General features: G+C 43.4%; 1 protein-coding gene across 1 annotated transcript in view; it reads left to right on the top strand.

The window, feature by feature from the left end:
• Nucleotides 1-21497, top strand: part of LOC140716241 (uncharacterized) — a 30814-nt gene that overhangs the window by 7685 nt on the left and 1632 nt on the right. The window contains exon 3 of the mRNA XM_073028852.1: nucleotides 2131-2315. Coding sequence (XP_072884953.1) covers nucleotides 2131-2315 — 185 coding nt within the window. The remainder of the gene's footprint in view (nucleotides 1-2130; nucleotides 2316-21497) is intronic.

Genomic DNA, 21497 nt, shown 5'->3' with positions numbered 1-21497 from the left:
GCAGACCCCAGTAAGTTTGGGTTGGCAACAACATCTCCATGGTTTACATCAGCACAGGTTTGCACTGTAAGGCTGTGTGCTTAGTCCTCTGCTCTAATCATTTTACGTGTATGACTGTGTGACTGAGCAGAACTCCAATGCCATATTTAAATTTAAAGTTGCTGACAACGCCACTGTCATTGGCGGAATCAATGGTGGTGACAAATCAGCAAATATGAGGGAGGTTGAAAATCTGGCTGAGTGGTGCCACAACAACCACCTCTCTCTCAGCAAGACCAAGGAGCTGATATTGACCTCAGGAGGAAGGGAGCAGAGGTCCATGAGCCAGTTCCCCTCAGGGGATCAGAAGTGGAAAGTGTCAGCGGCTTTAAAGTCCTTGGTGTTATCAATGCAGAGGATCTGTGCTGGGTCCGGCTATAAAAGTAACATCACAAAGAATGCACAGCACCACTTCTACTTTCTCAGCAGTTTGCGAATATTCAGCATGTTATCTAAAACTGACAAACTTCTATCGATGTGTGCTGAAGAGTATACTGGTTGGTTGCATCATGACCTGGTATGAAATCATCAATGCCCTTGAATGGAAAATCCAACAAAAAGTAGTGGATGTGGCCCAGTGCATCATGGGTAAAGCCCTCCCCACCACTCTACATGGAATGCTTTTGCAGGAGGACCACATCCATCATCCAGGACACGCTGTCTTCTCACTGCTTCCATCCGGAAGGTTGAGGACTCACACCACCAGGTTCAGGAACACATATTACCCCTCAACTGTTAGGCTCTTCAACCAGACAGACATACTTTATTGATCCCAAGGGAAATTGGGTTTCGTTACAGCCACGCCGACCAAGAATAGTGCAGAAATATAGCAATATAAAAACATAAATAATTAAATAATAATAAGTTAATCATGCCAAGTGGAAATAAGTCCAGGACCAGCCTATTGGGGATAACTTCATTCAGCTTCACTTGCCCCATCATTGAAATTTCCTACAACCTAAGGATTTTTCATCTCATGTTCTCAATATTTATTTATTAATAATAATATTTATTATTACTACTATTATTATTTCTTCTTTATTTGGAGTTTGTTGTCATCCTGTTTGGGGTGATCTTTTTGATTCTATTGTTTCTGGAAATTACTGAATGCCCACAAGAAAATGAATCTCAGGGTTGTCTATAGTGACATATATGTACTTCAATAATAAATTTAATCAGAACTTTGGAGATGGAAGACGTTATGGAGAATTTACATGGGAAGTTCTGCAGACACTGGAAATCCAAAGCAACATACAAAAATGCTGGAGGAACCCAGGCAGCAACTATCAAAACGTTGTTTCAGGCTGAAACTCTTCCTAACTGGAAAGGAAAGGGAAAGACACAAATAAAGTGGGGAGGGGAAGGTGATAGGTAAAGCCAAGTGATGGGAAAGGTAGATGGCTGAAGGGGAAGGAATCTGATAGGTGAGAAGAGTGGACTGTGGAAGAAAGGGAAGAGGGGGTGGGGACTCCAGGAGAGTGATAGGCAGATGAGAAGAGGTAAGAGGCCAGAGTGGGGAATCGAAGAAGGGGGGGGGGGGAAGTTAACCAGAAGGAGAAATCGATTTTCATGCCATAAGTTTGCAGGCTACCAGATGGAATAGTATGAGGTGTTGCTCCCCCATCATGAACCGGTGTGTCAAAATGAGAATGAGAATGGGAATGGGAATTAAAATGATTTCTCCCCCCCCCCCCCCCGAGAAATTGTGCTTTTGGCGATGAAGCAGAGGGGCTCAACACAAAGCCGTCTCCCAATTTACAGGGAATGAAGTAAAAGGACAGGGTGGGAAGAGGTATAGGTGAAATCGTTGTGAGGGTCTGTAGGTGTATAAAATATATCTGTCTCCAGAAAGGGGAGAGGGGGGTCGGAGGTGCCCTAAGTAAGTTTGAGGGCAGACTGGAAGTTGGTGGCACAGTTGATTAAATTGACGGGCTCAGTATGGGTACATGAAGCAGCACCAAAGCAGTCGTCAGTGTAGTGTAGACAGATTTGGGAAACGTAACGGAAGCTGGACTGTTCAGGTCGCGAAGGGAAAGGGAGGCACTGGGTTTGGAGGTGTAACTCAAATCGCCTCAAGTCACCTGGTGTCAGGTGATGACGTGCCTGTGCGCTCTGTATGACGTCAGTAGCATGCCGATGGGGCCGTTGCCCCTGGCAGCGAGGCGCGCTCCCGGCAGGCTCGGCCGACTCTTTGAAGTATCCGCACCCACAGGCGGACTTGCTCCGACATTAGACGCCGAGTCTCCCGCCGTCGTCGCCAGCCAGACTGCGCGTGCGTAATGTTTCAGCCGGGGTGGCGACCGAGTGCGCACGCGTCAGGTGGCTGCCGACCTGACCGAGGAGATGAACCGGAAGGGGGCGTGACTTGCCCGTGTGATTGGCAGCGCGCTCGGTTGCCCCTGGCAACAGCACAGGGTTGAGCCCTCCGGCCCGCGGTGGGTACCGAACTAATTTAGTACCATTTGCTGACATAATGCCTCTGCCCGTTCCTCTGCCATTCTAAGGAAACTCTTACACAATTCTGTGGTATTTGCCTCCGCCAACACCCCCGGCTGCGAACTCCAGACACGGAACATTGTAAAATAACAACATCCCCTCGCCTCAGCTGCAAGCCCTCCAGGGTTTATTATTGTCACATGTACCGAGATACAGTGAAAAGCTTCTCTTCATAATCAGGTTTAATATCACCCGCATATGTCGTGGAATTTGTTAACTTTACAGTGGTAGTATAATGAAATACATGATAAATAAATGTTGAGAAAAAACAAGTTTCTTAAGGTTATGGCAGAGCAGCTGACAAACCAAGTGGTGATGCATCTACACTGGATGGTTTCTAAGATGCATTAATAACAATGGTAGGAGTTGACGGCCAGATGCCGAATTTCTTTCGCCTCCCAAGGAAGCAGAGGTGACGGGAGCTTCCTTGCTGTCAAGACTGTGTTCAATCCCAGGCGTTTGAATATCTTAATCTGGTGATGTGGGACATTTGGCTCCTGCAAATCAATGTAGTGAGAATCTGGAATTCACCGTTCTTCATGTAGGTGAGATGACAAAAGGCAGTGAATTTGAACACAGACAGGATGGACATGTGAGAGTGGACAAAAATGGCAGCAAATGAGAAAGTGGGTTGTGTTGGGAGGGAGAAACTGAGGAGGGGGTCTTGGCCTGGATGGTCAGTTTCTTGGTAACTGACATTCGATGCTGATGCTTACAAAGCTTATCATTACATCCTGTTGACTGGCTTTTCCCAGCCCCTTGTGGACAGGATATAACTGCATGATTTGCCCTAACTTCAGCGAGCAGTGGGTGCTGAGGACAGTGCTGTTGCTGTAGTGAAATAGTTTGGCTAGGGGTGGCACTCATTCTGAATTTGAGCTCTTCACAGTTACAACCAGGATCTCCTCTTGTTCTAAAACTATTGCAGCTTTCAGAGTCCTTAGCCATTTTCTGACTTTGCGTGGAGCTAGAGGCATAAGTCTGGCTTCTTTCTGTGAATCAGGGGACATGAATAGCAATACAAGATAGGTCATCCACTTAATAAATCTGGAAGTAGGTTTAAACACTTCACCCAGTCACATGTGGAGTGCTGTTCTGAGGATGGGAATGAAGATGGAACATAGCAGCACAGTACAGGCCTTTCGGCATACAATGTCGTGCCAATGTTTAACCTATTCTAAGATCAATTTAATGCTTCCCTCCCGCATGGCCCTCCTTTTTCTCTATCTCCCGAGTTTCTTAAATGTTGCTAACGTATCAGCCTCTGTCATTACCTCAGCAGGGTGTTCCACACACTCACCGATCCCTGTGTAAAAAAACTTAACCCTTACATCCCCCCAGTATTCTTTCCTCCAATCACCTTAAAATTATGCCCCCTCATATTAGCAATTTCAACCCTGAGAAAACATCTCTGTCATTTACTCGATCCATGCCTCTCATCATCTTGTACATCTCTCAAGTCACCTCTTGTCCTCCTTTGCTCCAAAGAGAAAAATTCCATTCAACATATTCTCTTAAAACATTCTCCCTAATTCAGGACGCACCCTGGAAAATAACTTCATCGCCCTGTCTAAAGCTTCCACGTCCTTCCTATGATGAGGTGACTTGAACTGAACACAGAAATTGAAGTGGGTTTTTTAGAGCTGCAACATTACCTCTTGACTCTTGAACTCAGTCCTCTAAATAATGAAGGCCAACATAGCCACATTCTTAACCACCCCATCAAGTTGAATGCCAACTTTAAGGGATCAATAGACGTGGTACTCAAGATCCCTTTGTTTCTCCACTCTGCTAAGAATTGTGCCATTAACCCTGTATCCTGCCTTCAAATTGGATGCTCCAAAATGAAGAATGCTTGCAGACTGTTCATTTCATACCATTGCTGATGAATGTACATATGTTTGTATATGGCAGTGCTGGCGTCATTTGCGAGACACCAGTATTGTACGCTCATCTGTTGTTTTCCAATTGTGTGGTCTTGAGTTGCTGTGTCAGCAGGTTGGTACTTTGATTTTACACACTTTCAGTCACACTTTCCCACCGTCCTATGCGGGGCGTCACTCATGGTGTGGCTGGTGGAGTTGTGCCGCACAGTTCCAACAACGCAGGTTCAATCCCAACCTTGACTGCTGACCGGCTGGTGTTTGCTTATTTTCCTTACTACCGCAAGGATTTCTTCTGCTTGCTCCAGCTCTTCCCTTTTTCCTAGAAACCTGCAGGTTGGTAGGTTAATTGGCCACTGTGAATTGTTCCTGGTGTACATGTGGGTGAGAGGTGGAATCGAGGGAGAAGGAGGGGATCACCTTTATTTGCCATATACTTCTCCTTCTTTATGTGCCTTGCACGTTACATGCTAGGGTGATCATGGCTGTCCACATCGAACGATTCCACGCAGCGTCAATGATATCTTGCACACTTAGCTCTGTTAGTTCTTTCACAGTGTCCATATATTTTCTTCTTTGCCTTCCTCTTCTGCGTTTCCCAGGCATACAGCCTGGTAATGTAAGGCATTCTATTTCTCCCTTTCTGATGACATGGCCCAGGAATTTAAGTTTCCTCTCATTTAATGTTCTCATTAAAGATAATTTTGTATGGGCATGTTGGAGTACTGTCTCATTAGTTACCCTATCTCTATGTGATGTTTTCAGCATTCTCCTAAGGAACCACATTTCTGTCGCTTCTAAGTTTCTTTGGTGTTCTGGTGTTATAATCCATGTTTCGGAAGCAAGATTGACCAGATGTAACATTTTAGTAGCCTAAGCTTTGTTGTCAAAGAAATGTGTCTGTTGGTAAAAATGGGTTTCATTTTTTGGAAGTTGGTTTTGGCAATGGCAATTCTTCTTTTTATTTCTACTTTACTTCTAGCATCCTGTGATATAAAGCTACCAAGGTAGAAACATAGAAAATAGGTGCAGGAGTAGGCCATTCAGCCCTTTGAGCCTGCACCGCCATTCAGTATGATCATGGCTGATCATCCACCTCAGAACCCTGTACCTGCTTTCTCTCCATATCCCCTGATCCCTTTAGCCACAAGGGCCATATCTAACTTCCTCTTAAATATAGCCAATGAACCGGCCTCAACTGTTTCCTGTGGCAGAGAATTCCACAGATTCACCACTCTCTGTGTGAAGAAGTTTGTCCTCATCTCGGTCCTAAAAGGCTTCCCCTTTATCCTTAAACTGTGACCCCTCGTTCTGGACTTCCCCAACATCGGAAACAATCTTCCTGCATCTAGCCTGTCCAATCCCTTTAGAATTTTATACGTTTCAATAAGATTCCCCCTCAATCTTCTAAATTCCAGTGAGTATAAGCCTAGTTGATCCAGTCTTTCTTCATATGAAAGTCCTGCCATCTCAGGAATCAATCTGGTGAACCTTCTCTGTACTCCCTCTATGGCAAGAATGTCTTTCCTCAGATTAGGGGACCAAAACTGCACACGATATTCTAGGTGCGGTCTCACCAAGGCCTTGTACAACTGCAGTAGAACCTCCCTGCTCCTGTACTCAAATCCTTTTGCTATGAATGCCAACATACCATTTGCCTTTTTCACCACCTGCTGTACCTGCATGCCCACTTTCAATGACTGGTGTACAATGACACCCAGGTCTTGTTGCATCTCCCCTTTTCCTAATCGGCCACCGTTCAGATAATAATCTGTTTTCCTGTTCTTGCAACCAAAGTGGATAACCTCACATTTATCCACATTAAATTGCATTTGCCATGAATTTGCCCACTCACCTAACCTATCCAAGTCACCCTGCATCCTCTTAGCATCCTCCTCACAGCTAACACCGCCGCCCAGCTTCGTGTCATCCGCAAACTTGGAGATGCTGCATTTAATTCCCTCGTCTAAATCATTAATATATATTGTAAACAACTGGGGTCCCAGCACTGAGCCTTGCGGTACCCCACTAGTCACTGCCTGCCATTCTGAAAAGGTCCCGTTTACTCCCACTCTTTGCTTCCTGTCTGCCAACCAATTCTCTATCCACATCAATACCATACCCCCAATACCGTGTGCTTTAAGTTTGCACACTAATCTCCTGTGTGGGACCTTGTCAAAAGCCTTTTGAAAATCTAAATATATCACATCCACTGGCTCTCCCCTATCCACTCTACTAGTTACATCTTCAAAAAATTCTATAAGATTCGTCAGACATGATTTTCCTTTCACAAATCCATGTTGACTTTGTCCGATGATTTCACGTCTTTCCAAATGTGCTGTTATCACATCTTTGATAACCGACTCTAGCATTTTCCCCACCACCGATGTCAGACTAACTGGTCTATAATTCCCCGGTTTCTCTCTTCCTCCTTTTTTAAAAGTGGGGATACATTAGCCACCTTCCAATCCTCAGGAACTAATCCAGAATCTAAGGAGTTTTGAAAAATTATCACTAATGCATCCACTCTTTCTTGGGCTACTTCCTTAAGCACTCTGGGATGCAGACCATCTGGCCCTGGGGATTTATCTGCCTTTAATCCCTTCAATTTACCTAACACCACTTCCCTACTAACATGTATTTCCCTCAGTTCCTCCATCTCACTAGGCCCTTGGTCCCTTACTATTTCCGGAAGATTATTTATGTCCTCCTTAGTGAAGACAGAACCAAATTAGTTATTCAATTGGTCTGCCATGTCTTTGTTCCCTATGATCAATTCTCCTGTTTCTGACAGTAAAGGACCTACATTTGTCTTGACCAATCTTTTTCTTTTCACGTATCTATAAAAGCTTTTACAGTCAGTTTTTATGTTCCCTGCCAGCTTTCTCTCATAATCTTTTTTGCCTTTCCTAATTAAGCCCTTTGTCCTCCTCTGCTGGTCTCTGAATTTCTCCCAGTCCTCAGGTGTGCCGCTTTTTTTTGCTAATTTATATGTTTCTTCTTTGGACTTGATACTATCCCTAATTTCCCTTGTCAGCTACGGGTGCACTACCTTCCCTGGTTTATTCTTTTGCCAAACTGGGATGAACAATTGTTGTAGTTCATCCATGCGATCTTTAAATGCTTGCCATTGCATATCCATCGTCAACCCTTGAAGTATCATTTGCCAGTCTATCTTTCATGTCTCATACCTTCAAAGTTACCCTTCTTTAAGTTCAGAACCTTTGTTTCTGAATTAACTATGTCATTCTCCATTTTAATGAAGAATTCCACCATATTATGGTCACTCTTACCCAAGGGGCCTCGCATGACAAGATTGCTAACTAACCCTTCCTCATTGCTCAATACCCAGTCTAGAATGGCCTGCTCTCTAGTTGGTTCCTCAACATGTTGGTTCAGAAAACCATCCCGCATACATTCCAAGAAATCCTCTTCCTCAGCACCCTTACCAATTTGGTTCACCCAATCTATATGTAGATTGAAGTCACCCATTAAAACTACTGTTCCTTTATTGCATGCATTTCTAATTTCCTGTTTAATGCCATCCCCAACCTCACTACTACTGTTAGGTGGCCTGTACACAACTCCCACCAGCATTTTCTGCCCCTTAGAGTTATGCAGCTCTACCCATATCGATTCCACATCCTCCAGGCTAATGTCCTTCCTTTCTATTGCGTTAATCTCCTCTCTAACCAGCAATACTACCCCACCTCCTTTTCTTTCCTGTCTATCCCTCCTGAATATTGAATATCCTTGGATGTTGAGCTCCCATCCTTGGTCACCCTGGAGCCATGTCTCTGTGATCCCAACTATATCATATTCATTAATAACTATCTGCACATTCAATTCATCCACCTTGTTATGAATGCTCCTCGCATTGACACACAAAACCTTCAGGCTTGTTTTTACAACATTCTTAGCCCTTATACAATTATGTTGAAAAGTGGCCCTTTTTGCTTTTAGCCCTGGATTTGCCTGCCTGCCACTTTTACTTTTCACCTTACTACTTTTTGCTTCTACCCTCATTTTACACCCTTCTGTCTCTCTGCACTTGTTTCCATCCCCCTGCCACATTAGTTTAAATCCTCCTGAACAGCAGTAGCTAACACTCCCCCTAGGATATTGGTTCCAGTCCAGCCCAGGTGCAGACCGTCCTGTTTATACTGGTCCCACCTCTCCCAGAACTGGTTCCAATGCCCCAGAAATTTGAATCCCTCCCCCTTTCAAGCCATGTATTCATCTGAAATATCCTCCTATTTCTACTCTGACTAGCACGTGGCACTGGTAGTAATCCAGAGATTATTACCTTTGTGGTCCTACTTTTTAGTTTATCTCCTAACTCCCTAAATTCACCTTGTAGGACCACATTCCATTTTTTACCTATATCGTTGGTACCTATGTGCACCACGACCACTGGCTGTTCACCCTCCCACTCCAGAATGTCCTGCAGCCGCTCAGAGACATCCTTGACCCTTGCACCAGGGAGGCAACATACCATCCTGGAGTCTCGTTTGCGGCCACAGAAACGCCTGTCTATTCCCCTTACAATCGAATCCCCTATCACTATAGCTCTCCCACTCCTTTTCCTTCCCTCCTGTTCCGCAGAGCCACCCATGGTGCAATGAACTCGGCTGCTGCTGCCTTCCCCTGATGAGACATCTCCCTCAATAGTATCTAAAACAGTATATCTGTTTAGGAGGGAGATGACCTCAGGGGACTCCTGCACTACCTGCCTATTGCTACGCTGTCTAGTGGCCACCCCTTCCCTTTATGACTGTGTAGCCTTTACCTGCGGTGTGGCCAACTCACTGAATGTGCTATTCACGACTTTCTCAGCATCGCGGATGCTCCAGTATGAATCCAATCGCAGCTCCAGATGCTCAATGCGGTCTGCCAGAAGCTGCAGCTGGACACACTTCCTGCACACATAGTCGTCAGGGACATTGGAAGTATCCCTGATTTCCCACATGCTGCAGGATGAACAAACCATGACCTACCCAATACTTGCCTCAAGTTTTGAAACTTTCTCCTTTGAAAGGAACTTACCCGGCCTTACCTCACTTGGAGTGAAGCTAAAGGTAATTAAAACTGGTCTTTTGTTCAATCTCTTGGTTACCGATGTACAATTGGCAGTTGGGAGTATCTTGCTGTTTTGATATTACCATACATTTTTTTTTACAGTTGGTGGTTAGACCAAAACCTGCACCTGTTTGTACTACTTTGTCTAGGAGGATTTGTAGGTCTTCTGCAGCACATGCTATTAGGCAGGTATCATCTGCATATCTTATATTGTTGATGTTAACACCTCCAATTTTTATCCCACTTAGGTCTTCTATTTCTCTGAGAATCATTTCAGTATAGATATTAAATAATTCTGGTGAGTCAACGCATCCCTGTCTAACTCCTCTTTGAATTTTAGTCCAACTGCTTATATTATCATCAATTTTTACCACCGCCGTTTGGTTCCAATATAAATTTTGAAGCAGTTGTTGGTCCCTTACATCAATGTTTAGTTTAGCGAGAATTTGAAATAATTTTTCATGTCGCACTTTGTCGAACGCTTTAGTGAAATCAGTAAAACATAAAAAAAATCATTTTAATATTCAATTGCCCTTTCTGAAAGCATTGGTAGTATGAAAACTGCGTTCCTAGTTCCTCTATCCTCAATAAACACATATTGCAGTTTAGAAGTTTCTGGCCTTAACTTGTTTTTAATTCGACTCAGAACAATTCTCAACCAAATGTTTATTATGTGACTAATCAGACTGATAATTTTTGCAGTCAATAGTTCCAGGAATTTTTTGGCAGAGTTATAAATACTGATTTCAAGAGATCGCCAGGCAATACACCAGACTCAGATATGCCATTAAACAGTTCAAAAAGAATATCTATGCCCAGATCTTCTATCTTCTTGCCAAATACATTTACACAAATTAGGAATTTTGTTGTGGTGTGTTGGCATGACACGCAACAAAAAACAGCAACATACAAATAGAACAATTATAAAGAATAAAGAATTATATGTAAAGATAAAGATTAGAAGCATAGGTGTGGAATAAAATGTGCATAAATAAATGGTTAGAGGGAGAGGGTGGGTGAAATGGGTTGAAAAATAAAATCAATAATGATTGAATGATGGAGCAGAATTAAAGGGCCAAGTAGCCTTATCTGCTCCTGTACCTCATGGTTTTATGGTTTGTAGTCCCCCAGGTGATTGTGTAACCATTTAGAGATGGCTAATTGGAGTCAGGTTACTGAGAAATGGAGATGCCTGATAAAATAAGCCTGCGGGCCAAATCAAAGGTAGAGGGCAGCGTCCACGGAGGCTGCACTTTGCGAAGAGCTAACTACCCAAGAAATAGGAGAAGGCCAAAGGGCTCCTTGAGTTTTCTCTGCTGTGCACTTTCTCTGTTGCTGTTCTACCTTGTTCTATTTCAATGTACTGTGTAATAATTTGATCCATACGAACAGTATGCAAGCCAAGCTTTTCACTGTATCTCAATACGAGAGATCAATACACCATTGCCACTTCCAGTTCCAGTTCCAATTCCAATGCCATAGGATTGTGGGCGATCTGTTCTTGGCCTTGACACTGCTTTTCCACTGTCTTTCCATAAACCTTTAGCTTAAATACAAGTTTACTTAGTGGCCACCTTATTAGGTACCTGCTCATTAATGCAAATACCTCATTAGCCAATCATATGGCAACAACTCGGTGCATAAAAGCATGCAGACATAGTCCAGAGATTCATTTGTTGTTCAAACCAAACGTCAGGTTGGGGACGAAATGTGATTTAAGTGACTTTCATTGTGGAATGACTGTTGGTGCCAGACAGGGTGGTTTGAGTATCTCAGAAACTGCCAATCATGCACAACAAATGGCCTGAGAAACAAAAGAAAGCATCCAATGAGCGGTAGTTCTTGCTAATGTGAGAATGGCCTGACAGGAAGGTGACAGTAACTCAGATAACCATGCATTACAATAGTGGTTGCAGAAAGGCATGTCTGAATGCACAATGTGTCGAACCTTGAAGTGGACAGGCTAGCAGAAGACCATGAAGACCACTTGGTGCCCACTTCAGATACAGGAGGCACTTAATAAACTGGCCACAGAGTGTATGTTTCAATCTCCTCCTTGAACAATGATTCCATTTCTTCAGCTCTCTGGGATAGAGAATTTTACAGAATCTTTATCCTCTAAGTGAAAAAAAAATTCCTCCTCATTTGAATCGTAAATGGGTGGCCCCTTATTTTGAATTTATGTCCCCTCTAGCTCCAGGTATTGCTGCACATGGAACATTCAGAAACCATTCAGTTGTATCCGACCCTCAGTAAGATCACTACTCATCCTGCCAAAGGTCAGCCTCTGTTCAGATGTGAACCCTTTCATTCCCTCAGTGAACCTTCTCTGCATGGCTTTCAGTCCAAGTACATCCTTTCTTACAAACGGAGACCAAAACCGACTGTAGTATTCATGTGGTCTCACCGGTGTACAGGAAAGATTTCTACTTTGAAACTTCCTATCCATTTCAACAAAGGCCAGCACTGATTGGGAAATGCTGATTACTTGCTGTGCCTGCATGCCAACCATTTCTGTGTCTTGTATTTGAAGACCCGATCTCTTTGCATTGCAACCCTGTGATCTCACTCCATTTAACTAAGAATTTGCTTTCTATTCTTCCTTCCAGAATCAGAATCAGGTTTAATATCCATGGGATATGCTGTGAAATTTGTTAACTTAGCAGTAGCAGTACAATACATGATAATATAGAAAAAAACTGTGAATTACAGTATATGTATATATATATATAAAAGCTCAAATTAGTGCATAAAACTGAAATTTAACAAAAGTAGTGAGGTAGCGTTCATGGGTTCAGTGTCCATTCTGAAATCGGATGGCAGAGGGGAAGAAGCTGTTCCTGAATCACTCAGTGTGTGCCATCAGGCTCCGATACCTATTTCTTAATGGCAGCGATGAGAAGAGGACACTTCCTGGGTGGTGGGATCCCTCATGATGGACGCCGCCTATTTGAGGCACCGCTCCTTGAAGATGTCTTGGAAACTACAGAGGTTAGTGCCCATGATGGAGCTGAGTAATTTTGCAATTTTTGGTAGCTTATTTTGATCCTGTGCAGTAGCAACCCCCTCTCACATAGCAGGCGGTGATGTAGCCAGTCAGAATGCTTGCCGTGGTACATCTGTAGACATTTACGAGTGATTCAGGTGACATTTCAAATGTCGTATTTTCTCCGTGCTTCACCTATCCATACCCTTTGGAAGACATTTTTGTTTCAGGGATAGAGTACAGTAATAGATCCTTCTGGCTCTACAAGCCCACACCACCCAATTTACCTCCTAACGCGTGCCTTTGGAATGTATTGGAGCACCTGAAGAAGGAGAATGTACAAACTCCTGACAGACAGTGGCCGGAATCGTACCTGGGTCACTGGCACTGCAATAACATTATGCCAATGCCTACACCACCATGCTGCCCCTTTTGTGAATTCCTTACAACTTGCTAATCTATCTACAGTATCTTTATATCATCAGCATACTTGGCCACAGGATAATTGTATTGGTGGTTTTCCAATTCTCTTGGAATTTTCCGGAGTTTAGGGACAAACACATCTACAGTGTTTTTAACGCAATACCCCAGGGGACTTGACAGCCTTTAGTTGGTCGGTAACTTTTTTTCTGTGGTGATAGATATGGGTTTACATTCCTCCCTGCTTAGAGCTCCCTGATTATCCATTTTGGCTTCTTTCCCCTTAATATCCAGTCTTCATGAAGGTTGAAAAGTTGACTCTTTATTCCTCTGCATAGATGCTGTCTGACCCACTGAGTTTCTCTAGCATTTTGTGTGTTACTCTGGCTTTTCGGTATCTGCAGAATCTTTTATGCTTTTGATTATCTATTATTATTGTGATGTTTTAATGAAAAAGACTGATCCACAATAATTATTTAGAATTTCTAACGTCACCAGACTCATCAACAAGACCGCCATACACTTTCATTGCTTTTTCCTTTTGATGTACATTTTAGTATCTGTGTTTGGTGTCTTGAGTGTAAAAGTGATCACTTACTGAGCAATGAATATACACACTCAGAGGCCACTTTATTAGGTACACTTGTCAACTGCTTTTTAATGCAAATATCTAATTAGCCAATCTCATGTGGTCAAGAGGTTCATTTGTTGTTCAGATCAAACATTGGAGTGGGGAGGAAATGTGATCTAAGTGACTTTGACCATGGAATGAGTGTTGGTGTAAAACAGCGTGGTTTGAGTATCTCTAGAGTTCACAGAGAATGGGGTGAAAAACAAAAAACCACATCCAGTGAGAAAGGTTCAGAGGAGAATGGGCAGACTACTTCAAACTGACGGGAAGGCGGTTGGTTGGCATCCGTCTGTCTCGAAGGACAATGGGTGATGATGATCATCATCACAAGCCTGGGCGGAAGGAATGGAGATCCTGAGATGTCCCGTTGTCAAGATCCCCCTCACTGCCTCACCAGTGTAGTCCAAAGGAAAGTTTATGAAGCACGACGTATGGCACCAGCTTGGCTGCAGGAGCTGCTGGAAGGATGTTCAGTGACGTCCAGCTGCCTTAGGGACTCCACTCTGGGTTTACTGCCATTGCCTTCGTCTCTCCCAAGGCTGCCCACAAGGCAGTGGGGTTATTTACGCCTCAAATAACTACTCTTTACATCAGAGGTGTTCAGAAGGGCATCTCTTGGCAAACCTTTAGATGAGGTACAGCGGCAGAAGACCATAAACATATTCTCAGTAAAATTAGAAGGCATGCAAGTGAATCTCTGTAAAACATCTTCATAAGTTTGCAGAACACCTCTTTGGTCAGCAATTCAATCCAGTGTCACTTTAATTCACTTCCCTAATCACTGACCTCAACAACGCCCAGAATCAGTTTAAGGAGCAGCATCACGTCTTTCATTTAAGCTTGTTTACAATCCTGCAAATGTAACAGTGAGTTTAACAATTTCAGAGACATGCGAGTATTGTGAACAGTTTTCGGCCCCTCATCTTAGAAAAGATGTGCTGGTATTGGAGAGGGTCCAAACAATGTACACAGGGACGATTCCACGAATAAGAGGGTTATCATATGAGGAACGTTTGGTGGCTCTGGGTCTGTACTTGCTGGAATTCAGAAGGATGAGGGGGGATCTCATTGAAACGTTTGGAATATTGAAAGGCCTAGGCAGAGTAGATGTGGAAAGGATGTTTCCTATGGGGGAGGGGGGGAAGAGTCTAGGACAAGAGGGCACAGCCTCAGGATAGAGGGGCGCCCTTTCAAAACAGATGCGGAAAAATTTCTTTAGCCAAGAGTGGTGAATTTGTGGAATTTGTTGCCAATTGCAGCTGTGGAGGCCAGGTCACTGGGTGTATTTAAGGTAGAGATTGAGGTTCTTGATTGGACATGGCATTAAAGATCACAGGGAGAAGGCTGGGAACTGGGATTGAGGTGGATAAAAAAAGTATCAGCCATGATTTAATGGCAGAGCAGACTCAATGGGCCAGATTCTGCTCCTATGTCTTATGGTGTTATTCACATGTCTTAGAACAGAAAAGAAGTCAAACAGATATTCAAATTGGAGAGGTTTGAATATTTTGATAGAATGGGTGAAGAAAAACTAGAATCTGAAAATTAAGATCACAGATAGATAGGTAGGTGCTGAGGGAAGTTATCTTCCCTGCTTCCCTTCTCCAGGAGATTTCATGATTAGCGCAGTTCAGCAGATGATCGTCTTGAGAGAACAAAGTCCTTGATTAATGGGTTACTGCCAGCTAGACACGGTTTCAGCTATTCGATCCAGAAGTGTTTCTGTACACCTGCCTTACTTGGATTTTGCATTTGTAGATGAAGTTTAAATATCCCATTATTTTATTGTTTAATTTATTTAACTAAAGAATGATTTTTAAAGGGTTCACCAATCCAGCACCCGAGAGAGGTAGTTGAAAAAGCCTGACTACACTTTGTGTTGAGATTCGTGCTTGGTAAGGGCCTGTGTGCCAAAGGTTTAGAGCTGAACTTAGCAATCGTTCAGACCTTGAGGAATGTAGAATCTGGGATGCACACCGACAATGAAACAAACCAACAGTGATCATTGTCCAGGGCACTGCCCTCGGCGCAGGTGAGTGCGCATGCTCAGAGAAGGGTCACTGTCTCTAACATCAGCGCGGACCTCCGGCGCATGCGCGATGCTTCTGTCTCACCGCGCTTGGAGGTTGAAGAAGCAAAACCCCTTGGCTGGTGAGTGAAGGCGACGGAAACGTGTCCGTAAGCCGCGGTTCGGTGTCACAGCCTGGAACTTATCATCACGCGAGTCTGTCTACAAACACCAAAAACGATCCAACAGCTTGGAGTGCTTGTGGGTTCCGGACAACACCGACAGAACTGTTATCCAGGCGGTTAGGTTGCCATCTTGGTAGGGGCAAGGAAGGCAGTGTGGGTCGTCAAGGAAACAGGCTCTGCCCTCATCGTGACGAAACAATGAAGGATTAGTGACGAAAGGGGCGTGGATTTGGTGATGGGTCACCAGTGACGTACAGTAGCTGTTTGACGACAGAGGTAGACTATACACCGAGTCAATGTTGCATCTTTTGCCAGTAATTCTGGGTTTACAATAAAATAAGTTAAGTGTCTTTTAAATGTGGAAATAAATCCCCCCAAAAGTTGGACTCCCATCCCATTGTTGCCCTGGATAGATTAATGTGAATTAAATTAAATCCAGTTAGCCTATCTTCAGTAGTTGGAAATATGTTGGAGTTGACTGTTATGGATGAATTAGGCCATTTGGGCCATCCAGCTACTCTGCCATTCCATCATGGTTGATTTAATATTCCTCTCAACCCCATTCTCCTGCCTCCTCCCTGTAACTTTCAACACTCTGACTAATCAAGAACCTATCCACCTTTGCCTTAAATGTACTCAATGACTTGGCCTCCACAGCTGTGCCTGACAACACATTCCACAGTTTCACCACTCTGTGGCTAAAGAAATTCCTCATCTCTGTTAAAGATGGACATCCCTTTATTCTGAAGCTATGCCCTATGGCCCTACACTCACCTAATTTAGGAAACATCCTCTCCACATCCATTATATCTCGGCCTTTCAATATTTGATTAGTTTCAATTAGTTTCAAAGTTATATTTCAATGATTTGGATGACATAATTGATAGCTTTGTGGCCAAGTTTGCAGACAATACAAAGTGGAGGTGTAGGTAGTGTCGAGGAAGCAGGGAGTCTGCAGACTGATGGACTGATTATTAGAATGGGCAAAGAACTGACAGATGAAGTACAGTGTACAGTAAAGGCATGGCCTATTTTCTAAACAGGGAGTACATTCAGAGGTGCAAAGGGACATGGGAGCCCTAAAGGTCAACTAGCAAGTGGAGTCAATGGTGAGGAAGGCAAATGTAATAATTTGCATTAATCTCAAAAGGATTAGAATAAAAAAGCAAGGATGTAACGGTGAGGCTTTTTAAGGCATTGGTCAGACCCCACCGAATATTGTGAACAGTTCTGAGCCCTCATCTAAGAAAGGATGTTTCTGACATCGGAGAGTGTTGAGAGGAGCTTCACAATAAATGTACTTTGAATATTTGAATCTTTGAGTGAAACCATGAATGAAAGGGTTAACGTATGAGGAGCATTTGATGGCCCTGGGTCTGTACTTACTGGAGTTTAGAAGTATGGGGGGTGGGGAGGGCTGAGGAATGGGTCTAGTGGGTGAGTTTTAGATTTTTGGAGCAGCACTGGCATCTACAGACCTGGGTCTGTTGGTGTAGGGGAATGAACTGTGGGACGAGAGCAAATAGCAAAGGAGTTTGTGTCGCCAAGCAGCAGTAAAATTAATCATTTAACGGCAGACATTAGTGCTTACATTTAAGTCTATAGAATAGTGAATTAGATTAGTGGGTTGCAGAGAGCTGCATCATAGTAGAAACAACATCACTGAAATTGGCTCAGTAAAGGATTATTATCCCTCTCAACCTCATTGTCCTCTTTTATCCTTAAAACCTTTGACATCCTTATTAATAACGAACCTATCAACCTCTGCTTTAAATAGACTGCAGCGTCTGTGGCAAAAAGTTCTACAGATTCACCACCCTCTAGCTAAAGAAATTCCTTCTAATCTCTCCTAAAGGGACGGCTTTAAGCCCTGAGGCTGTGCCTTTGGCCCCAGATGACCCCACTATTTGAAACATCCTCTCCATGTCCATTCTATCCATGCTTTTCAATATTTGATTGGTTTCAATGAGAGTTTTCCAGTTGGAGAGGAGAAAATGTTGAAAAGCCTGCATTATCTCTCCACTGTCCCTGATTGTGTGATCATCAGATGATGGAGCAGATGCTTCCTCCAACTGTACATCAGGAAGACCAAAGCCACTTTCTGAATGCTGAAATTGATGTCAACACTCTCCCCAACACGTGTAATTGTCTCAGACTGTTGAATGTTGTGATTATCTTCCAACTACTGTTACTGCATTTTCAACATCTGCAGCAGGCAAAAGCTGAGCAGTTCCCATAGATTTGCTCTTGCAATATGTCTGGGTTGGGTTAGGTTTTCACAGTCCATTACTCCCAGATATAAGGCCATAGAATCTAGGAGCAGAACTAGGCCATTGAGTCTGCTCCACCATTTCATCATGGCTGATCGATTTCCTTCTCAGCCCCAATCTCCTGCCTTCTCCCTGTATCCGTTCATGCCCTGACCAGTCAAGAATCTATCAACCTCTGCTTTAAATATACCCAATGACTTGGCCTCCACTGCCGCCTGTGGCAATGGATTCCATAGATTCACCACCCTCTGGCTAAAGACATTCCTCCTCACCTCTGTTCTAAATGGGCATCTATCTATTCTGAGGCTGTGTCCTCTAATCGTAGACTCCCCCACCGTAGGAAACATCCTGTCCACATCCATTCTAAGGCCTTTCAACATTCGATAGGTTTAATTGAGATCCCTCCCCCCCAATTCTTTTGAATTCCAATAAATACAGGCCCAGAGACATCAAACACTCCTCATACAATAAGTCTTCCAATCCTGGAATCACATTTGTGAACCTCCTTGTAGTTCTCTCTTATCCTTGAAACCTTTGATGTCTTTATTAATAATGAACCTATCAACCTCTGCTTTAAATAGACTCAGTGAATTGGCCTCTGCAGTGTCTGTGGCAAAAAGTTCTACAGATTCACCACCCTCTAGCTAAAGAAATTCCTCCTCATCTCTGTTTTAAAGGGACGGCTTTAAACCCTGAGGCTGTGCCTTTGGTCCCAGATTGCCCGACTATTCTTGGATAAGGGGCCCTAAGCTGCTCACAGTGCTCCCAATGAGGCCTCACCAGTGCCTTATAGAGCCTTAACATTACGTCCTTGCTTCTATATTCTCGTCCCTCGAAGTGAATCCTAACATTGCATTTGCCTTCCTCACCACCGACTCAACCTGCAGATTAACCTTTAGGGAATCTTGAATGAGAACTTTGCTTCTTGATCTTTGAATTTTCTCTCCATTTAGAAGATAATCTATGTTTTAAATTTCTTCTACCAAAGTGCATGAGCATACAGTTCCATTTGTCACTTCATTGTCCAATCTGTCTCGGTCATTCTGTAGCCTCTCTGCTTCCTCAACACTATCTGCCTTTCCACCTATCTTCATATCATCTGCAAACTTGGCCCAAAGCCATCAATTCTGTCGTCCAAATTATTGACATGTACAGGTTTCCCCCGCTATCCGAAGGTAGAGCGTTCCAATGAAACTGTTTGTAAGCTGAAATGTCATAAAGCGAAGAAGCAATTACCACTAATTTATATGGGAAAAATTTTTGAGTGTTCCCAGACCCAAAAAAAAACTACCAAATCATACCAAACCTAAAATGAAACCTGAAATAACACAAACATATAGTAAAAGCAGGAATGATATGATAAATATACAGCCTATATAAAGTAGAAATATTTTATGTACAGTGTAGTTTCACTTATCAGAATGGGGAAGACAGCAAGCTGAAATCGATTTGGAGAAAAAAATCAGCACGTACTCGTCTATGCTCGTGCACTCAACTGCCTGCACAAGGCTTCATGGTCATGGTAGTCTTTCTCGGGGTAAACACACGTATAAAGCAGGCGTCTTTTTTTTCGTAAAAGTGAAAATCCTCTTAGGTTAGCGAAAACAGGTACTAATGTAGGTCTTTCGTAACAGCGAGCTGTTGTAAAGTGAATGTTTGAAAAACAGCGGCCACCTGTAATGTAAAAAGAAGCAGTCCCAGCACAGACCCCTGTGGAACACCACTAATTACTGATCGAGTCTGCTCCACCCGCTCTTTGCCTCTTGCCAATCACCCAATGCTCTGTCCATGCTGGTATCTTTCCTGTAATACCATGGGCTCTCAACTTGTTAAGCAGCCTCATGTGTGGCATCTTGTCAAAGTCCTTCTGAAAATCCAAGCACACAACATCCACTGATTCTCCATTGTCTTTCGTGCTTATTTTTTTTAAAAAGAATTCCAACAGATTTTTTTGGCAAGATTTTCCCTTGAGGAAACTATGCCTATTTTATCATGGACCTTCAAGTACCCTGAAAGCACAGCCTTAACAATTGACTCCAACATCTTCCCAACCACTGAAGTCAGACTAACTGGCCTATACTTTCCTGTCTTCTGCCTCTCTCCTGTCTTGAAGAATGGAGTGACATTTGCAATTTGCCAGTTCTAATTATTGAAAGATCATTACTAATACCTCCACAATCTCTCGAGCCATCTCTTTAAGAACCCCGTGTTGTAGACCATCTGGTCCAGCTGACTTAACTACCTTCAGACCTTTCAGTTTCCCAAGAAATTTCCCCCTGGCAGTGGCAACTTCACACACATCTGCCCCCTGACACTCTCAAACTTCTGGCATACTGCTAGTGAAGACTGATGCAAAATGCTTATTCAGTTTGTCCGCCATTTCTTTCTCCTCTATTACTACGTCTCCTTCATCATTTTCCAACTGTCTGGTATCTACTCATGCCTTTAGATATATACTCTTTATATATCTGAAGAAACGCTGTATCCTCATTGATGTTATTGGCTAGCTTACCTTTGTATACCACCTTTTTTTTTCTTTATGACTTTTTATCTAGCCAGAGGGTGGTGGAATTCACTGCCATGGACAGTTGTAGAGGCCAAGTCATTGGGTATATTTAAAGTGGAGGCTGATTAATCAGAATGTCAGAGTTTGTAGGAAAAAGGCAGGAGAATGAGGTTGAGAGGTATAAAGGATCAGCCATGATGGAATGGTGGAGCAGACTCGACGGTGACAATTGCCTAATTCTGCTCCTATGTCTCGTCATTGGAGCTAACAAGGATTGAGGCATATTTGGATCTGCAAGTATGAGTGGGAAGATCATGTCAGAGATCGGAAATGGCTGGGCATGGTGCGGACAAGCAGATATCAGTTTGAGGCACCAGAGCAGACAGACTGTGTGTTTCCCAGATTTGAAATGTTGCAGTGGTGGCCAGTGAGCAGAAGTGAATATTAGAATATAGAACAGCACAGGAGCAGGCCATTCAGCCCAAAGTGTTGTTCCAAAGCAGCTAAAAAGCCAATCAAAAACACCAATAAAATGCTGGTGGAACGCAGCAGGTCAGGCAAAAACAGGCTGTGTTGGATAAAGTGGAGCAAAGGAAAGAACTGGCAGTTTGAACATTAGCTGGTGAGTCTCAGAGCAGGAGAGAGGATGTGACCTTGAGAAAGGAATGAGGAAAATTCTGCAGAAATGAGACTGTGCACTGAATTTTTGTCCCGTACTTAGTGCTGACTGTTGTAAACATTTTTTTACAGGGCATTAGAAGTGGAGGATTTGCAGATGGAATCTGAACATCACATTAAGACCTGACAGTCACAACAGTCTTTTGAAAGTGCAGAGAGAGAAATGTCTGTCTGTTCTGACTGTGGGAAAAGATCTCAAACACGAGTGTGACTGGAGAATTAAAAGCTTTGGGAGAGGCATACAAATGCACCCCCCTCCCCCAGGGGGAGTGTTCCAGTTACTACCTCTGGAAACAGCTTTAAGTACTCCCACAGC

The sequence above is a fragment of the Hemitrygon akajei genome, chromosome 25 (assembly GCF_048418815.1).
Source record: "Hemitrygon akajei chromosome 25, sHemAka1.3, whole genome shotgun sequence".
Classification (NCBI taxonomy): Eukaryota; Metazoa; Chordata; class Chondrichthyes; order Myliobatiformes; family Dasyatidae; genus Hemitrygon; species Hemitrygon akajei.
Note: the sequence above shows the minus strand (reverse complement) of the source record. Positions and strands in the feature narration are given on the sequence as shown.